The sequence below is a fragment of the Sapajus apella genome, unplaced genomic scaffold, assembly GCF_009761245.1.
Source record: "Sapajus apella isolate SASKATOON/1434 unplaced genomic scaffold, GSC_monkey_1.0 scaffold27, whole genome shotgun sequence".
In the NCBI taxonomy this organism is placed as follows: Eukaryota; Metazoa; Chordata; class Mammalia; order Primates; family Cebidae; genus Sapajus; species Sapajus apella.
The window spans coordinates 18,005,571-18,025,886 of record NW_022436967.1 but is presented as its reverse complement, the minus strand read 5'-3'; the positions used below and the strand labels follow the sequence as shown (position 1 = coordinate 18,025,886).

Below are 20,316 nucleotides of genomic sequence, written 5' to 3'. Positions count from 1 at the left end.
CAAAACTACATTGAGATACCATCTCACACCAGCTAGAATGGTGATCATTAAAAAGTCAGGAGGCAACAGATGCTGGAGAGGATGTGGAGAAGTAGAAATGCTTTTATACTGTTGGTGGGAGTGTAAGTTAGTTCAACCATTGTGGAAGACAATGTGGCAACTCCTCAAGGATCTAAAAGTAGAAATACCATTTGACCCAGCAATCCCATTCCTGGGTACATACCCAAAGGTTTATAAATCATTCTACTATAAGTACACATGCACATGTATGTTTCTGTGTGCAGCACTATTCACAATAGCAAAGACTCAGAACCAACCCAAATGCCCATGAATGATAGACTGGATAAAGAAAATGTGGCACATATACGATATGGAATACTATGCAGTCATAAAAAAGGATGAGTTCATGTCCTTTGCAAGGACATGGATGAAGCTGGAAACCATCATTCTCAACAAACTAACACAAGAACAGAAAATCAAATACCACATGTTCTCACTTTTAAGTGTGAGTTGAACAACGAGAACACATGGGCACAGGGCAGAGACCATCATACACCAGGGATTATCAGGGGTTTGTGGGTTAGGGGAGGGATAACATTAAGAGGAATGCCTAATGTAGATGATGGTTGATGGGTACAGCAAACCACCATGGCACATGTAGACCTATGCAACAAACCTGCACGTTCTGCACATGTACTCCAGAACCTAAAGTATAATTAAAAATAGCAAAAATTAATTGGATGTGGTGGTACACACCTGTAGTCCCAGCTACTTGGGAGACTCTGGTGGGAGGATCGCCTTAGCCCAGGAGGTCAAGGCTGTAGTTAACTGTGATTGTACCACTGCACTCCAGCACTTTAGCGTCAGAGCAAGATCCTGTCTAAAACAAAACAAAACAAAACAAAACAAAAAAACGGAATGATGATTGTCAGAGGCTGAGAGGAGAAGACGTAGGGAATTACTAATCTATGGGGATAAAGTTTTAGTCAAGCAAGATAAGTACCCTCTAGGGAACTGCTGTGCACATGGTACCGTACCGTCAATCATATCGTATCATACACTTAAAATTTTATTAAGCAGATATCATTTTAGATATTTTGACTAGCATAAAATAAAATTTAAAAAAAAGAAAGTACTTGCTTTTTGGCTTTTATTAGATCAGGCGGTTGGGAGTAGAGATTTGTGGAAGATAGGAAAAGAGAAACCAGGGGATGACCTGCTTTTTAAATTTTATTATTTATAGTTATTATTCTTCTTTCAGATCCCACTCCACCAGGATGGTTGACTTGCTTTTAACACAACCTCTTTGTCACAGGTACTCAGGGAAAATTTCTTCACAGAATGTCGTCTTTCCTTGCCAAATATCAACTTGATTAGTGTGAAGCAGACACAGAATTCAGTAAAATCTTAATATAAAAATCACTTAACTGGGCTTTAAGAACATTTTCTTTGAATTGACATTTAAATATATTTGTCTGACTCTTAAAATCATGCATCCATGAACTCCTAAGAAATATCCCATTTTGTCTGGGAAATACTCCCACAAAGATGCTGATGAGCCTAAAGATGAAAACAAGTTCTAGAGTATGTTACTTGTTGGAGAGGAAGCTTATATGCAACAGTGAGCATAGAAGAGGTAGGTGATGGTTCAGCACTAAATTTGAGGATGGTTTAATATATTTGCTCATAAGACACACGCCTTCACAAATCATTGGAGAATGTCTGGAAAGAATTGATTTTTTAAAAGGTCGGGTTGGCAGGGATTGTAGGTCAAAATATCAAATTCAATGAAAAAAGCAAAACTGAGTATTCATATTTCATTAAAATGAAAGATAATAAATATTATTTTATGAACAGGAAAGAAAAAGTATTGGAATGCAAGTAGAATTGTAAAAATTAATTTTCTTTGGGGACAATAATCAGGGCATATGTTCAAGTTTCATGTCATGTGTTTCAGTAATTTGTAGTTTATATATAATATTACTTTAGCAACTAGAAAAAAATATTTTCAAGTTTGAGGAGGACCCAGAGAATAAACATTACCATCATTCTTCCCTAGCCTTGTCCAGGAAGGAGTCCAACCAAACAAGCCCTGATGACGCTACCTGAACCCTGTCATAGCCGGCTTCTTTCCCATGCAGGACATGAAGTTCCCAGGCTGATTCATTAACTCTCAGACTGGGACTCTGGAAGTGGCTGTGTGAACTCCTTAACTGTGAAGTACATGAGGAAAACTTTATATGGGAACAAAAGTGTAATAAAGCAAATCATAAGAATGTCAGTAGCAAGTATCTGATGTGCCATCAAAAGAAGTGCTTTGTAGAATGAGCACAAGTCTAACAAATTCAAAGGTAGATTTGTGCCAGTAATTTCTTGGAAAACAGTCAAAGGATCTTTCCCAAAGGCAGTAAATGAGTATCTTGTCTTCCCACATTGGCATTATGTAAAACCCTGAATTGGACACAGAAATGCACCCCATATTAACTTCATGAAATTGGGCAAGTTACTTAACTTCTCTGACCCTCAGCTTCTTCATCAGTAAAATGTGAAAAATAACAGTGCCTACTTCATAAGGTTATTACATGGACTAAAGACATGCCTCAGCTCAGGCTATAACTCTCATCTCAGGATGTGGCACCTAATGAAGGCCCAGTAAACATCTGCTGTTAAAAAATGATAACAGAAATCAAACATGCAAGGGCAAAACAGGAACAGAAACAAAGACAACCACAGACAACTCTTTATGTGCTAAAACACAAAAGCATTAAATAAAGGTTTATTAACATCATATCGAAGACACATTATATCATATGTAAGCATTACATCAAACTCTGTATAATAAGACACAAACAAATACCAAGCAAAATTGCTATGGTAGTATAAGTTACCATGAAAACAGGAAAGTTCTACACGATTAAGAGCAGCTTAGCAATACTTTGTCAATTATTCATCTTCTGTCCCTAGTGCTTGATATTTATCCATGTCAGAGAAAACTTGTTTATATATAGAAAACATATTTATGCAGGCCAAGCTTTAATACACTTTAACTTTCCCCAGTTTTAGTAAGTTACTCATCATGTATGCTATTGTGGTGAAATTCACTAAGTAGCACTAGAGTTCACAATCATACAGGTGGATGTGGAAAAATGCATTCACTGGGTACCAGATGTATCTGAGTTTTAATTTCAACTCCATCTTGTATTAACTTTGTGACCTTGAGCACATTATATAATTTATTTGTTCTTTGGGTTCCCCCTGTGCTTAATGAGAATACAAAATGTCTTCATCTCAGGGTTGTTATGAGGATTAAATAATGCCATTTCAAACGCTTGGCACTCAGTATGTGCTTAAAAGTTGTTAGTTTCTCTGCTTCTCCAAAAAGGAATCTAGGAGATCATCACCCTTCTCATTTTACCAATGAGAAAGCTCAGGTCCACAGAAGTTTTAAAAAATGCCCAAAGTCCCACTTCTGCACTCTTTCCTCTGCTGTCCTCTTATTAGCTTGCTTAACTTCAATAGAGAAGAGAAAACTCAGTGGAATAAAAAAAAATTATTTTCCTCTTTTTAATATAGGTAAGCCACCAAGAGACTTTTAAAGTAGGAGTGAGTTTTATGAAAGGTAATAAGTAGTCTAAGAACTGTTTTAAATCCTCAGAGCTATCAAAACCAGAAGTTCTGTTCTTCCAAGATTTCCATAGCAGAACATAAGTATTCTGTATGCTTTGGCACCAAAAAACTCCAGAACTGAGTATTTATCTGCACATTTTTACTCAGGCCTCTCAGAATGCTTGCCCATGGAACTGGCAAAGGAACTGGCATTCAGTATTTAGAGCAGCGAAGTTTGCTCAGCCCACAGCTGTATTTGAAGCACAGCTCTCTACCATTAGTCAATGGAACATGTACAAAATGCAATTTAGATGTAAATTTTGTGATTCTTACCCTGCTTTCATATCTCTGTCATCTTTTCCATACCTGAAGATCACCCCAGGACAACCCAACAGAACCCGTGATCCCGTGCAGAAGAGAAGGCAAAATTCTGCAACCTGTAATTTACAGCTTGACCGCTTTATTTGAAGGAGAATGACAAGTTTTATTTAGCAGGAAGGAGATATTCAATACTACTCTTTTAAAATAGTCAACCAAGAAAGAGTCTGCTATTTCTTTAAAAATGTTTTTAAAGTTATATTTTACCATAAGAGAACTGGTTGAATTTTATTTGGTTATTTAAAACATATACATATGGTTGTTTGTCTCTCTCACTTGAAGTTCTTACCACATCCAGAAGAGCTGGAAACATCCAATGTTGCTAAAGCTACTGTAGCTACTGTGATACATGGAAACTCAACCATTGGAAATGGGGCATATTTATGACTAGATCAGTTGCTCTTATCAAATTGCTCATACAGCAATCTATGTCTATAGTTATAACTCTGACATTGGTTAAGCCACAATCTTGTTACTTCAGTTGTATGGACCCGCAGAGCACAAACCAGGTCAGACAAATGTAGATGCTTATGAGACATTTCCCAGTGGTTCTTGAGGGTGGCATGCTATTTCCAAAAACTTTTGGTCTGGCAATGTGGAAATTATCAGGCCTACATGATGAAAGAAACTAATATATTAATCCTATTTAAATAGGTCTGAGTTCATTTTATAGGAAGGGATGAGAATAAACAATCAGACTTCTATGCCAGTGATGTATTAATATACTTGGTTCTGTTTATTATAAATATTTTCTCTCAGAAACACACTACTGTCAGAATTATAACAATTAAATGTGGGCATTTTGGGGTTTTTTTCAGTCTATCTTAAAACAACTATTGGTGTTATTCTGTTAGATCCTATTTACACAAATTGAAAAGATTATACCAAAAGGTAATTATAGAGAAGAAACGGATATTTGTTTATTTCCAAGTCAAGGCATTTGATTGGGTATTAGTCTTGGCAGATATTTATAAGAAAAGAGAAAGACAAACTACATTTTGAAGTTTCCCCTAAAAACTGACCAGTTTCAGACATAAATACTACTAGACTCAAAAACAAAGTAACACATCCATCACACCCCCTCATTGTAAGACAGTTATTTTTTTCAAGACTATTTTGTCTGGATCTCATCACCCATAACCAGTACTGATCTGCTCTGACCTCTCTGTTTTACACCTCTGTTTCAATTCAAAACATTATTCCCAATTCTGAAGAGGCTTGGGGCCTGGCTATATCCCGGGAGGTTACTTGATTGTGTTCCTGGCTCAATGTCTAGACGACATTTCTAACAAATTTCAGGGAAATCTTACACTGTCTTGCAAGCTCTCCTCTGTAGCATAAAGGGATGATGAATTACATTCTGGCACATCATCCTTAGCTCAGTTTTTTAATGGATCTTTTACTAGGAATCAATGTCTTTCCCTGCACTGTCTTCCTCCCCACAATACTGTGGGATAATCAATCCCACCCTCTCTTTGTTGGGATCTAAATAACGACAGTGTAAGATGTAACCGTGCCTAAGACCTTGAACTATTCAATCTTGAGCTAATGGTTTTTCCATAACAAAGATCTACAGCTTTTTATTTCTTTTACACTTAGAGTGAATATTTACAAATATCTTTGAAAGAGTTCTAAGAGTCAATCTGGAAAGGCATTCTAAAAGACTTTATTTCTGAACTTTGATGACTATTTCTCAACGGTCAGGAATGGGGAATGTAAAGAAAAATGAAGGAAATCTTGCCCAGATGCATGATCAACCACTCCTGGGAAATGAAAATGTCCACAAAATGTCCAGAATTGCAGAGATGCAATTCTGGCAGAGAGGATGGTGATCCAGGTCCAGTGCTCCAGTGTAAGGTTGCATGAAAGGCAGAATGCAAACATTAATAAAATCAAGTTACACTGAATCTCTTATCTTGACTTCTTAGACATCTCAGAGAAAGAAGTGAGATAAAACTAAACTTCTCTCCACACCCCACTTCTCTCCGTTTTCCTTTCTCCTACTTCCCACTTTCAAAACAACAAAGGCCCAAATCCCCAAAGACCCTGTATTTTTCAGGCTAAAACTCTCCGGTGAAACAATGGTAAGTGTGTCCTGATGCTTTCCAGGTCATTTAGACGACTACATATAAAGGCCAGTTAAAGTCTGGCAGTGGTCACTCTACTTGGTCACAGGGAGAGGGCCAGAAGGCAGGTTCCCAATCGAATGAATCTCTGTCACACCATATCAGAGTTGGGGGAGGAAGTGGCTGGAGATGCTCCAGATGACCTTGTCCTCCAAATTAGACACTTGTTTTTCTTTTGTTTTGAAGTGAGCCAGTGAATAAAGACAAAAGAAGTACACTCTGGGTGAGTTGTCCCATACTTTCTACAGTGAAGAAGTGTTTAAGATGAAGTCCTGAGTGGACATTAAAGTGGGTGTAAAGGAATCTGGATTCTAGTCTTAATTGGGCCTCAATTTCCTCATCTGTAAAATGAGATGGTAGAACTGATAATCTCTAGAAGCAATTGGTGAAATATTGGAAGGAATACTGGACTGGTTTCAGCAACAATGAATCCCTTGAATTATATACAAAAGTGTGTGTGTGTGTGTGTGTGTGTGTGTGTGTGTGTGTGTGTATGGTTTTATTGAGTCAAACCATTAAGAATCATTAAGCCTTTTTCAAACTCTAAAGTTCATCTTTGTCATCTTTTAAGTCTCTTCATCTTACACAAATTGTAATTTTCTCAAATGTGTTCTGAGTAATGAAAATAAGTGCTTTTCAGCACTAACCCTTTAATGCATGTTTAAACATTTAATCTAGAAATTGATTATAAGGTAATTTAATGAAGAAAATAATCTGTCATAATTCTTATAGATTCTGGTTAGTTTTAGATTTAAAAAAAACAGGGCTTATAATTAAAGCAACTGACTAATGATCTCACAGCCTCAAGTTTATATGTGCAATGCAAACCTAGATTAGAAATACTTTGTGTCTCTAAAAATAACAAAATGACCACAAAATTTTTTTTTCTTACAAGTTTGAAATGGTCAATTATGGGTAACACATACATTCCTAAGGAAATCTGAAATGGTCTTGAAGAATAAGTTTCTTTGAAATAGTAAGTAACACAAAAAGTGTACTACTTTTTTTGGAAAATGATTCACAAAAAAAACCCTTTAAACCAAGAATTGGTGATTTATATTCTGGTCAGGATTTTGGAGTCTGGGCAATGCCATTACTTAGCTGTTTTGACTATGAGAACTTTTACAAATTTATTCTGACTTCTATGATCTTTAATCTCTTTTCAACACCTGAAAAATAACAAAGATTGTAAACTAAATGTCCTTAAAGATTCTTCCCTCCCCAGCGATGTATGACAATACTTGGGACTCTAAATGCCCTGCTGTCTGCAGAGCTATCCTGGAGCTGAATGAACACAAGGTGGTGCTTTCATATTAGCTACTTTCTAGTTCTTTTGTTAATTAAGAACAAGTTTTTGTTTTTGTCCCCAGTTTAGCCAAATGCTCCTAAAATAGAAATGCAATAGTAAATAAGAGAGCTTCATTTTTAATAGGCTTCCCCTTTCTTTAGGAAAATGGTAGAAATTTCACATGTGTATTCCATTTTTCTAATAATTTCAAAAAGGCAAATTTTGCTGGGACCATGAAATAATTTTGGATTTATCCAGACTATGTAGAAACCACCATCACAGCTGACTAAAAAGCAAAACCTTGGTTAAATTGACTTGGCCTGGTTCCCAGGTTTCCCAGGCATTAAGCAATATCTGAAAGTTAAGTCTGTCACCTTCAGAAGCTGCAATAACTCTTTCATTCACTACAGTCCCACTTAGCACATTGTTCTGTAATAATATATATGTGCCTACTATGAGAAAGTTGATATTTATTCAAAGGCAACACAATCGTAACTTAGGATACGACATCTCTGGGATGTTGTCAATTTTAAAGTCTCCCCTTCCAAGTTGGTTGGGTATATAACCATGGGGTACTCCTTTTTATCATTTAAAAAATTCTTTCAGGTGTCATTACTGTTGTGTACAGATATGGTCACTTGTTTAGATACCTTAACACTGAGGATTGGATGATAACATTTTTAAGGAACTATTTTCTCCTAAGGTAAGCAGAGAATATTTTATAAGGACCACCACTCACACTACCTTAACCATAGCCATCTATACTCCAGAGCAATGTTGCTGTTGAATGCCTACCATATGGAGGCAGTGTCAGCATGCAGGGGCAGTGTAGGGGTAAAGAGATTATACCCATCCACACTTAGAGTCACAGCACTTTGGAATCATAGAATTCTACCAAAAACAACCTCTTAGGATAGAAGGTATCTGACAATGTCATCTCATCTAAATCTATCATGTAATGTTACAGATGGGAAAGAGAGATGATGGGAGGTAAGATTTCTTAACGTCATATGCTTTAGGTGATTGTAAATTCCAGACTTTTCTGACTCCTGGACCAATGTTCTCGTAATACCTCATGATTTATGTATAGAACCTATGGAGAATGAAGCTACTTAAAAGTGCCCTTTGTTCATGGTCTCTTATAAAAGATTTCTGTTATTATTTGCCTAAACTGCTTCTAACACCCGAAATTACTTTAAAAAAAACCCATGAAAAATCAAAGTTAAAAGTAGTAGACCATTAATGCTATGAAACAGCAACTTTCCTAGTTTTCTTCTTACTAATCAAAGTCCTGATTGGTGTTTGTTGTGTCAGCTAGAGATTAAAATAATTATTTAACTATTTTGGTAGTATTGAAACATACTTGAAATATCCCAATTTTGTACTTAAAATCAATGCTTATAATGTGATGTATTTTATGTTATTAACAACAATTTGTTGAATAGTTATCAAGTTAGTGTTTGGCTTCTCCTATTCTTTTAAAACAAGTCTATTGTAGCTCTCTCAAATCTCATAACAGCTGGCTCCTATTCAATGTCAAAAATACAAATTTTAATAACTATTTCTAATGCCATAGTAACTTTAGAGAGAGGAGGCATCCCTTTTTAACTACTGAAAAGGGGCTTATTTTGGTGCCAAACTACAGAAGATGCAGTTTTGAGGACAGATTAAATTGAATACACCAAAGTAGCTGCTTGGGAAAAAGAACAGCATATAATCTAGTATCTTTAATTTTATGTACATGAATATAATGTATGTCAACTTTGTACATGAGATACATACAGTATTTAAACATTTTACTCAACAAATAAGAATTTACAATAGCAATATAACTGACTAGAGGGCTGTCCACTTAATAATACTTAGATTAGATCTGTACTTTAACAGGAAAAGAACTTAATAGTTTACAATCATAGAAACACTGACATTTAAAACAAGAATTTATAAAATAATTTATATATATATATATATCCTAGCATCTATAGAGAGGAATGATTTGCATTTGTGGGTGTGTGCAATGAATGGTATATTTTAAATTTTTAGGTAATAAAATAATTTAGAAGCAGTTCATGCAGGGGTCAAAGCAAGGAATGGCAAGTTCCTTCAAGAAGTCCTCTATCTTTGACACCAACCGGCATCAGACACACACTAGGTACCACGGGGCACTCTAGAACAAGTCTCCTTCAAGAGTTACTTATTAAACATCAATAAACACATGTTGATATCCTTCCTTCCGTAGTACAAGTACAGGTCACAACTTCTCTCAGCTGTGGGAGTAGTCAGTTTATACTTAAAGTGATTTAATGTCCCTCCTGAAGTTCTACGTAATATATCTCTATCATAAGGTAACTAACAGAACTTCCTAGTTTTCACAACCTTACTCTGATACTTTACAGAGTGCCCCCCATGTCCTATGACATAAACATCCAGCAGGTAAGATTTGCCAGGCTGAAGACCTTTAATTGTTTCTGTGGTCACTGCTTTCTGCAGGTTTTGACTGTGGAAATATTTACAGAGGACCTTTTCTGACTTCTTCCTTATATCTGGTCCTAGGCATTGGTTTTGCTCTCTTTTCTTCTGGTCTTCATTGTAGTTATCATCCACTTCTTTTTTGTAGATGCAAAACTTGTTCCTTTCCTGAGTGCCTAGCCAAGCCACGGTGGCCGAGGAACAGGTACGGAGCTTGTCAAAAGCTTTGATTCTTGTGTCTTCAGGAAGAGAGGGAAATGACTGCTTAGTAGGCCTTGTGGTAGCTAGTATTTTCAACATAGATGCTCCCTTCTTGTTTCCTTTCAGCCGAATGAGGTATTTCGCTTTAGGTTTTCCTCTAAGCTGAAACTGCCGAATGCCTTCCACATTCTGAGACAGAAGAAGTTTCCCATCTCTTCTCACTTGGATTTGGACAGCATCCAGACAAGAGTGAATAAAGAAGGTGACTTTTTGGTGAGAAGAGACTGGAGCAAACCGTAGAATCTTTGCTCCCTTCCTTTTAACAAATACATCTGTAACCTTCCCGTCTTTTAGCTCGACTGTCTTCTGTTTGGCTTCTTCCTTGGTCCTGGCAAAGGTGCCTACATAAGCGGTGCTCATGTTGCTGTTGATGTTGACTACAAATACATCAAAGTAGTACTGCGTGTCAGGTTTCAGATCAGAGACAGTAAAGATGTTCTTGTTTCCTATGCAGATTTTTTGAATGTCAACCTTGGGCCTGGAGTAGACATGACGCCCCAGTTTTGGAGAAGGCTTTGCTTGGAAGCCGCGTTCTTTACCTGAATTATCTGAAGGAAATCCAAAATGGGCAAAGTCAAAGGGACTGAAGTCTAGACCAGGTTTCGGTGCCATCATAAAAGTATCATCTGCACTCAGTTTTGCTTCCACTGCACAGAGACTTTTGAAATTGTGCTCTTTGTTGATGACCACACAGTACTGAATGGGTTGTTTCAGCAAAGAGGCAGTGGGGCTCGGTTTCCAGGCCAAAGTGACTGTGGTGCGCCCCAGGGAGGTCACATCTACTCTTGGGTCATAGGGTAACTCAGGGTATGGCTGATCAGATTCTGGAGTTGTTGTGGCATATATTTTGAAATGTGTGTCTTTCTCTGTTGAAAGAAGATCCAACTGATATAAACCAGATGGGGAACTAGAAGATATAAAATACTCAACATCATTGCCTTTGTAGGAGAATAACTCAGTGCCTTCCTCATTAATGATCTGCTGCTTCTGCTGCTCAAGAGGTTCCAGATCACCTAGAAGATACACAAGAAGAACAGGCTACTGTCAGGGCATACACTGTGGCTTGCTAACCTTAACTTATGCTTTTATCTCATTTTTTCTCATTATGAAAATAATATATGTTCATACGTAAAAGTATTCATAAATGTATTAGAAGTAATATTTATTTTGACCATTATACATAATGCTTTCATATATGTGTAAGGCATTTCTGAATTTAAATTATTTCTTCAGAACAGAAGGCAATTAGTAAAAATTTTAGGTCAGAGGCTGTAAGCTTTTGAGAAATTATTAATCCTATCAATCTGCTTATGAAAAGAATTTTATCAGTTTGCATTTGGATGGCTAGCCATTTTGCTAATTTCACTATTGTTAGAAGGACTAGACATTCTGATTAAAATACAAATATAGAACCATCCCAGCAACCCAATCACAGCTGGTCTTCCCTGGACGCCATGAACCACACTGTCCAAACCTTCTTCACTCCTGCCAACACCAACTGTCCCACCGTCCCTCCAACTATGAGATGCTGAAGGGGGAGCATGAGGCGGATGTGCTGTGGGTGCCCCATAACACTGCTCCCCCAACATCCACTGTGATCCACATCTATACCGAGACTTCCATGCCCGACCATGTTGTCTGGTCCCTGTTCAACATCCTTTTCATGAACTCCTGCTGCCTGGGCTTCATAGTGTTCCCCTACTCCTTGAAGTCTAGGGACAGGAAGATGGTTGGCGACCTGACCGGGGCCCAGGCCTATGCCTCTACCGCCAAGTGCCTGAACATCTGGGCCCTGATTTGGGCATCATCATGACCATTCTGCTGATCATCATCCCAGTATTGATCTTGCAAGTCTATCAATAGATCAAGAGGAATCATCCGGGCCAGGGGCTCTGCCCGTGACTGGTTTCCCATGTACTCCACCTTCCATTCCTCGCCCTGCCCCGAGCTGAATCCTGTATCAGCCCTTTATCTTCACACACTTTTCTATAATGGCATTCAATAAAGTGCACGTGTTCCTGGTAAATAAATAAATAATACGAAATAAAATACAGAATATAAAGTACCAGTAAGACTGTTTGGCCAGGTGTCATGGCTTATGCCTGTTATCCCAGCATTTTGGGATGCTGCAGCTAGAAGATCACTTGAAGCCAAGCCTGGACAACAAAGAGGGACCCTGTCTCTACAAAAAATAAAGATTAAAAAAATTAGCTGGGCACAGTGGCAAGTGCCTATAGTTCCAGCTACTTGGGAGGCTGAGGCAGGAGGATTGGTTAAGCCCAGGAATTCAAGGCTGCAGTGAGCTATGATTGCACCACTACGCTCCAGCCTGGGCAACAGAGCAAGACCCTGTCTCAATAAATAAATAAATAAATAAATAAATAAATAAATAAATAAATAAAGGATCGTTTAAGGTGCATTGTATAGAACATGCATGCAGGAATAACACGGGAATAGTATTACAGCTAAACTAATTTTTTACATCGTTTGTTACTATAAGCATCAGATATCACACAGGTATCAGTGTATAGATAAGTTTCCAGGGCTTGGTGAATGATTGGATAGCTACAGTAAGAAGAAACCTTTTCCAGCTTATCACTGCAGGTTGAAAGTGAGCTACACAGAATTTCATATTCCTAAAACATGGGATAAACACAATCATCAAACAGGTATATTAGCATCAAGATTTGGCCAGGTGCGGTGGCTCACGCCTGTAATCCCAGCAGTTTGGGAGGCCGAAGTGGGCAAATTGCTTGAGCTCAGGCATTCGAGACCAGCCTAGGCAGCATAGTGAAACCCCGTCTCTACAAAAATACAAAAAGTTAGCTGGGTCTAGTGGCATACACCTGCGATCCCAGCTACTTTGGAGGCTGAGGCAGGGGAACTGCTTGAGCCTGGAAGGTGGAGGTTGTAGTGAGCCAAGATTACACCATTGCACTCCAGCCTAGGTGACAGAGCAAAAGCCCATCAAGATTCATTTTCTGTATCTTAGTCTCATTACTCCCCATACATACTTCCATAATTTTCCTAATTGCTTTCCAATTTTCCTAATTGTTCCTCTTTGGAACTACTATGGCTCCCTGTTAGCCTCTTTTGTAGGGCACCCGTTGTCAAGCCTTCATCTTTAACCTATGATGCCCTTAAAGAGCCTTACTCCAGGGCTCCACACAGACTCTTCTCGTTTCCCTTTTATCTTATTATTTGCTCCCCATCATCTGTGTCTTCTTTAAATGCTTAGCCCACTCATCCTACTAACTTTGTTTTCATCTTGGCCTTTAACTGCTGCTGAATGCCTCTCTGTTTCCACCTCTTATTCCCTGGAGATCAGAGGTTCTTAACCTTGGCTGTAATCAGAATTACCTGGAGGGTGCGGGCTAAAAATCCCAATGTTCAGACCTCACCCCATGGCAATTAAATCAGACCTTTGCAAGATCTAGGCATCAGCGGTTTTTAAAGCCTTACATGAGATTAAGGTGCTTAGGCAAGATTGCAAACCACAGCTGAAGAGGTTAGTCCAAACCTCTCCCCTTCTCCTCAATCTGTCAGTCCCCCTACCTGTCTCTCCTAGCCTTTTATTTTACCAGGGTCAATGTCATCTGATGCCACCCTCCCACTTTCCTTGTCTCCATCTCATACCTCCAGCTTCACCTGTGCATGCTACTTTTTCTTACTAACACACAGAAGGTTGTATGTTTCACAAGCCTTAAAACCAACCACTCAAAGGTCCAGGGTCAGACCTATCCTGCTGCTTACCTGACCCTTCCCCACTCGTGTCCTCTGGCAGCTCCTGGAGGCTCAGCTTCCACTCCAGAGGTGCATCACAGGGTGTCACTGTGACTGATAATGGAGTATTGTCTTCTTCAACCACAAAGAAATACCTGTGGGAAAGTGGGCCAGGTTAAACTGTGGTAATTTTTTCTAACATATACAATCAAAACTTACTGCAGAAATCATTTGTGGTTTTTTCATTGTATAAATTTTATAAAATTTTCATCAAACGTCACTGTATTTTCACTTAACAGAGAATAAAATTGGCTATTTGACACAAAAGATGATACAGCATTGACTGTGGAAGTCCAACAGCCCCAAGAATCTGCAACCAGATTTATCATCAGATACAGTGTGAAATAAAATACATTGAACCCAAAGTGTTTTGAGTTAAAAATCAACACTTACCTGTTGTCTGTTATTATTTAACACGGGCCCTGCCATTGCAAAATAAATCACAACCAAGAAAATTTCCAGGTTTGTAGCCTGTTAGGTGCTATGCCTTCCATACGTTTGGTGACAAATTTGTACATTACCTTGTGGGCACTCTGACATAATTGCAACTATTTCAATAGACCATTTTCACAGCATCCTAGTTCTAAAGTGTTTGTCTCTGGCAAAAAAAAGAAAACATGCTGTATTCACATTTTTATATTGGTGACTTTTATTCACAGCTTTACTATTTCTTATCTTTTTGTTTGTTTGTTTTGAGACAGTCTTGCACTGTCTCCCAGGCTGGAGTGCAGCAGCGTGATCATAGCTCCCTGCAGCCTCAAACTCCTGGGCTCAAACGATCCTCCCAACTCAGCTTCCTGAGTAGCTGGGACTACAGGCGTACACCACCATATCTGGCTAATCTTTAAATTTTTTGGTACAGATGGGGGTCTCACTCTGGTGCCCTGACTGGTCTCAAACTCTTGGCCTCCAGTGATCCTCCTGCCTCAGCCTCCCAAAGCACCGGGATTACATGTGTGAGCCACCATGTCTGGCCCATTTCATATCTTTTTGAGTGGTGTTATCTAATCACCAGATTGTGAAATATTTTAAAAAACTAAAGATCACTGAGTCAGTCAGTAGAAAGATACATTTCTTGATCACAAGATTTTCTGTTGAATTAAATAAGTTAATGATTTTAAAACAAAAATTTAAAAATCAAATGTTCTACTCTATGCCTTCACCTGAGCCTTTATTGTAATGCTTTAAAAAGAATAAAAATATTGCTTAACTATAGAAATACCATACATTGTTACTCCAAATGACTTACACAGTTTCACTTACTTATCTTTCAAAACCTATAATCTTGCCAATCAGGAGACCGTGGTTTCAGTTCTGCAAGCCCAGAGTTGCTCATTGATTCCATGCAGGGAAAAGCAGGCCTTGCCTCCTGTGGATTGAACCTCCTGGGTATCTCTCGTCTTCCTATTCTCTCCATAACCATGACCAACACTGACCACCAGAGTCTCCAACCCCAGAGGTCTCTACTGGTTCCTTCTCACCTCCCCAAACTCTAATGTCAGGAGTGAACCACAAGACTATGCTTGGACGTCTCTTTTCCACCTATGCTCATTCCCTGTGTGACCTCAACCAGGCTCATACAATTAAGGAATTGTTTCCCACAGCTAAAATCTAAAGCTCTTATAGGACTCTGAGCTGGAAGACACATAGTATATTTGCTTTTTTAGGAGATTCCTCTTGCTGCAGTTTTAAGGAATGATTTGGAGGTAGTGAAAGTGAATATATAGGAAACTACTCATTAGTTCATCCAACAAACATTCCTTGAGATTTATTTTAGCCTTTTAAACTAAAGGAAATTCATCCTTGAAGAAGTGACTTTCAATGTGAGTAGGGACAAAGGAGTTCATTTCAGGCAGAGAAAACCACATCCCATAAATGATAGGGTAGGTAGGGTTTGGGAACTAAGGATGCCCTTTGGGGTTTGAGCACAGAGACTTAAATGGGTAGTCACAGGACAAAAGACAGGTGAGGTGGGCAGAGGCCCTGTCACTGCAGAGGTTTGTGACACAGACCCACATTTAAAGTCATTTCTTCAGGGGTGCATTTTCCACCTCACTCTGGATCAGATCCTCTTATGTATTCTCAGAATGTCCTTTACTTTTTACTTTTGGGCACGTATTATAACTTGTGACTACATAATTGTATTATTATTTGATTATTATCATTTTCCTCAAAAGGGCCTTGTTAGGGTTCATTTATCACCTTTGTATTCCCATCACTTAGCACAGATTTCTGCATGTAGGTGCTTGATCAACATTTTAAAATCATTGAATTACTAAATGAGTAAATAAAACCTAAGAATCCTAACACCAAACTTCTTGCTCTGGCCTGGTTCATATACCTAGAATCTGCTTCTATCTGAAGATACAGGATCTGAATGGAAATATAAGTACCTCCCCCCAACCACCGCCATTCAAAGATGCATTTGGAGATGGAGAATGTGAAGGGGGCAGTGGGTGGACAAATAAAGCGAAGACCCTATAAATGCAAAAGCAACTTATTTATAAACAGTAAAGTTAAACAATCATCTAGACGAAATAGGTGATTGAATTGTTTACTGTATGGAAAGTTTAATGTACCATAAGCATTCCTGAGGAGAGTGTCGGAAGGCTTAATTTTCATTGCAGTCTACTTTTTGTGAGTAGAATTTTGTCCCTTTGGCCAGGTCGCATGGGAGTTATTAACCATATAAACACAATTGAGCCTATCTATATTACAAAGACATAGGTACAACAATGTAACTAGTTTGACATCATGAAAGTAAAAGAGTTTTGAAAACCTCTTGTTTGATGTTGAGTTTTATCTGAACAGCAGAGCTAACCAATGCCACAGAAGGAAACAATGTCCACATTGGTCTATTATCTTCTGTTCTCATTTCATACAAGGAAGTAGTTTATTTCCCAAACTGTGTCTCAGTAACTTAAATATCGGTCACAGGTGACCAATTACAAATAAAACAATACTTGCATTCCACAAGGTAACCATTATGCATATAAAGCAGCAGGGAGTCCCTCTAAGTCAACATTTTCATATGGAAGCACTTACGATTAGGGATACATGATAGTTTGAATATATTTAACAATTTGACAGACATTTATTGTCTACCATCCACAAAGCAGCTGTAGAAGAGAGTGACAATCAGAGATAACAGGACATAATCTACGTATTCAAGAGATTTACTGGCTAGTGAGGGATACAGAAACGTAATTAATAACTAAGGAAACATGGCACAGAATTATAGTGCCAAAGCTGAGGGATAAACGCACCATGAGTCATTTAGCCTTTGGAATTTATGTATAAAAATAAGAATAATTAATGTGTTTGTTGTCTTTTTAAATTTACTGCTATGCAACTTTATCTGGAATTTCTTTTTTTAGTTGGAATATCAACAACATCTATGTGTGTTTATCACTGCACGTTTCACCCCTAGAAATGAAGTTTCTACTTGTGGCTATAATTCATTACTAGTGTAAGTCTGCTTTTACTAGTTCATGTTAACATTTTTTCCAGTTGTGGCTACCAAGGGCCTCAATGATTATTGCTGGAAAAAAGATAAAAATAAAGAATGAATAAATGAAAGAAATAAAAATGAGAAAATGCTGTTTTATAATGTCTCATAATAAAAACATGGAATTTTTCTTAAAAAGTGTAATTTCTAAAACAACTCTTAGAGGCAAAACTTATTTAAGTTTTAAGAAACTGGAAGACTAAAGAAGATAAATTATTTGCTTAAGTGATGATTATATAATGAGGAATGCTGTGTTTAAACTATGCTGCAAAGAAGGCAGTGCACAAGTGCATTTGGGAAATGAAGGTAATTTCTACAGAAAAATTTTGATTTGATTTCACTCACACGTAAATTTCAAAGGGCAAAATAATATGAAAAGCCAAATGTGTTCACCAAGAGCTCAGTTAACATTTAAGATTAAGTTAAAGTAGTACGACTGCTTTATATGCCTTTTACTATTTTTACAGACTCAATTTTAGTCAGGACCAAGACAGCAAGCAAGTTCCTTCAATGTAATCATCCTTTCCTCTTCTGCCTTTACTCTCAGGAATGTCATTTAAAGATTCATAATTATTTTATATGTTACTGACAAGTCAGTTACTAGTCTAGTGTGTTCATGCAAACAAATAATTTCACTCAAGCAGTGCTGAAATAATATCCAAACAATAGTTCACTCCAGTCAATGTAGGAAAACTGATCACCTGCCATCATTTTGACTAAGCAGATGGAGATGCAACTGGGCCATTAAGTGGAAGGGGTTCAGATCACCAACTTTCATGATTACTGTTAATCAGAACTGAAAAGATGACTAAGTATCTGATACACCTCAATCTCTAGAAAATGAATTACTGATGTTCTCAGACAGTTTAATCCTTTGGAATGTCAATGTATCCCAGGTTAGAAGGAGCAACTGGTTTTGAAATGTAATTATCCGAAGATTAACTGTGTGTTCTAAACTTGTAAAGGGAGAAAAGAGTTTGATCACTACAAAGTAGATAAGGTTAAATACAAGTAATTTATAACATATTATATATATATATATATATAAATTTTAAAGGTCAAAATATTTAGAAACTTTATGTGAGCCCAATTTGTTGATGTTGGAGTAAAGGTAAATAAACAATGTCAGTTGCTATGACTTTTTAGTTTGATTCTCTTAGTATCTGATGATATTTGGTAAAGAAATATTATACTCCTAAAACAATGTGTTGAGTGTGGTGTCTCACACCTGTAATTCCAACACTTTGGGATGCTGAGGCAGGAGGATCACTTGAGCAAAGGAGTTAGAGATCAGCCTGGGCAACATAGTGAAACCCCCATCTCTACTAAAAATTTTAAAAATTTGCTGGGCGAGGTGGCACACCAGACCTGTAGTACTAGCTACTTGTGAGGCTGAGGTGGGAGGATTGTGTCCTCCTGGGATGTTGAGGCTACAGTTAGCCATGATTGTGCTACTGTACTCCAACCTGGGCTACAGAGTGAGACCTTGTCTCAAAAACAAAAATGAAGCTTAATGCAAACTCTTGAAGAATCATACATATTCATGAAAATTGATTTCATTTTAATCCTACAGAATCCTTCTTAGTTCTATTGTAATGAAAATAAGAAAATAATCATTCTAAAGTTTAAGAAATGTAAGCATTGCCTCCTCTACCCAAAAGGAGATGACAATCAGCAGGCATCAAACAGTTTCTATGTCATAATTAGAAGTTGCATGTCCATCTTCACCCAGAAAATCAGTAATACCATTCATAGGTTGATTTGTAAATTATCTGAACTAAGTCTAAAAGATTATTTTCTTTTTTGGAGGCATCACTTGTGAGCATTTTAATAAAGAAAATACTGCAGGGAGAATACCTTTTAGGTGTATCTCTAAAGAGATAACTGCTGATTTCAGCTCCATCTGGAATTACTGATGAATCATGAAAAAATGCCTTGTCCCGGATCTGCATCTGAAATAGTTCCTCATCCCTGGTGGGTAACTTCTGGGTCCTTGAGCTGAGTGGAAACAGGAGCCACAGCAGACACCAGTGGAGCAGCACCATCCTGAGGCAACAGAAATGACTGCTTGTATTAGTTCTGCAGGCAGACACTCAGGCAAGTCACAGACTTTCTAAAGGGTCAACACTATTTTAGTTTTGATGGAAACTTAGGGAGGCATCACATATTTTGGATACATGCACATGATCTTGAAGGGAACTTTCCTACATTTTTTCTTCAAATGACTTCATGATGTTGAGAATAAATTCACTAGAATTTCAGACATTAAAAAGATTTTGAAATGAAAAGACTCTTGTTGCATTAACTTCCCTGGGTATTCAGAGAGAAAACCCTCACTTCATTACAGCAGAAGCCTATATGAACATTGTAGATAACACTGTGTCAATGTCTCAAAGCTTATACAAAAATAATCTCTTATGGTCAGTTCTTTGAACTATTCTAAAGCTTAAACCAATGGTTGGTTGGTATCATTGCTCAGCAGTGAAGTTGCTAATTGATGGTGTGGTTGAACTATTACATTCAACATAAATCACAGAGACTCTTTGAGAACCAGAAAATCATCACTGCTCAGTTGTTTTTATTCTTCCCTAAAATCTGACTACAGACTAAACATGTATAACTCTCTCTATATAGTATTATGCTTTTTCCAAGATCAAACTTTCATAAGTCAGGGATTTTTAGAAATCATAAAGTTCATCTTCCTCGCAGATTAAGCAATTTGTTCAAAATTACAAGATGAGTTAGTTGTTGATGTCTAGTTATCGGGTACGAGAGTCTTCAACACAGCGTTGACATATACATCCCATCATTTTAGGAAGTGGGCTTGAACCCCCACTCACATATCAAGCTAGAAAGATGTATATTTAAAACATTTGTTTTAACCTACAGCAGAGTTA

The 20,316-nt window shown here is 37.7% G+C and overlaps 1 protein-coding gene across 3 annotated transcripts in view; it reads right to left on the bottom strand.

The window, feature by feature from the left end:
• Positions 1-2,758: 2,758 nt before the first annotated feature.
• NDNF (neuron derived neurotrophic factor) overlaps positions 2,759-20,316 on the bottom strand; it is a 44,240-nt gene continuing 26,682 nt past the window's right edge. Inside the window, exons 1-4 of one of the 3 annotated variants that reach the window (XM_032292416.1) lie at positions 19,684-19,688; positions 19,277-19,465; positions 13,882-14,006; positions 2,759-11,141 (exon numbers count right to left, since the gene is read on the bottom strand). In XM_032292416.1, coding sequence (XP_032148307.1) covers positions 9,748-11,141; positions 13,882-14,006; positions 19,277-19,465; positions 19,684-19,685 — 1,710 coding nt within the window. In that variant the 5' untranslated portion in view covers positions 19,686-19,688 and the 3' untranslated portion in view covers positions 2,759-9,747. Of the gene's footprint in view, positions 11,142-13,881; positions 14,007-19,276; positions 19,466-19,683; positions 19,689-20,316 lie in introns of those variants that run through there. The other 2 variants (XM_032292417.1, XM_032292418.1) reach the window with 2 other exon arrangements.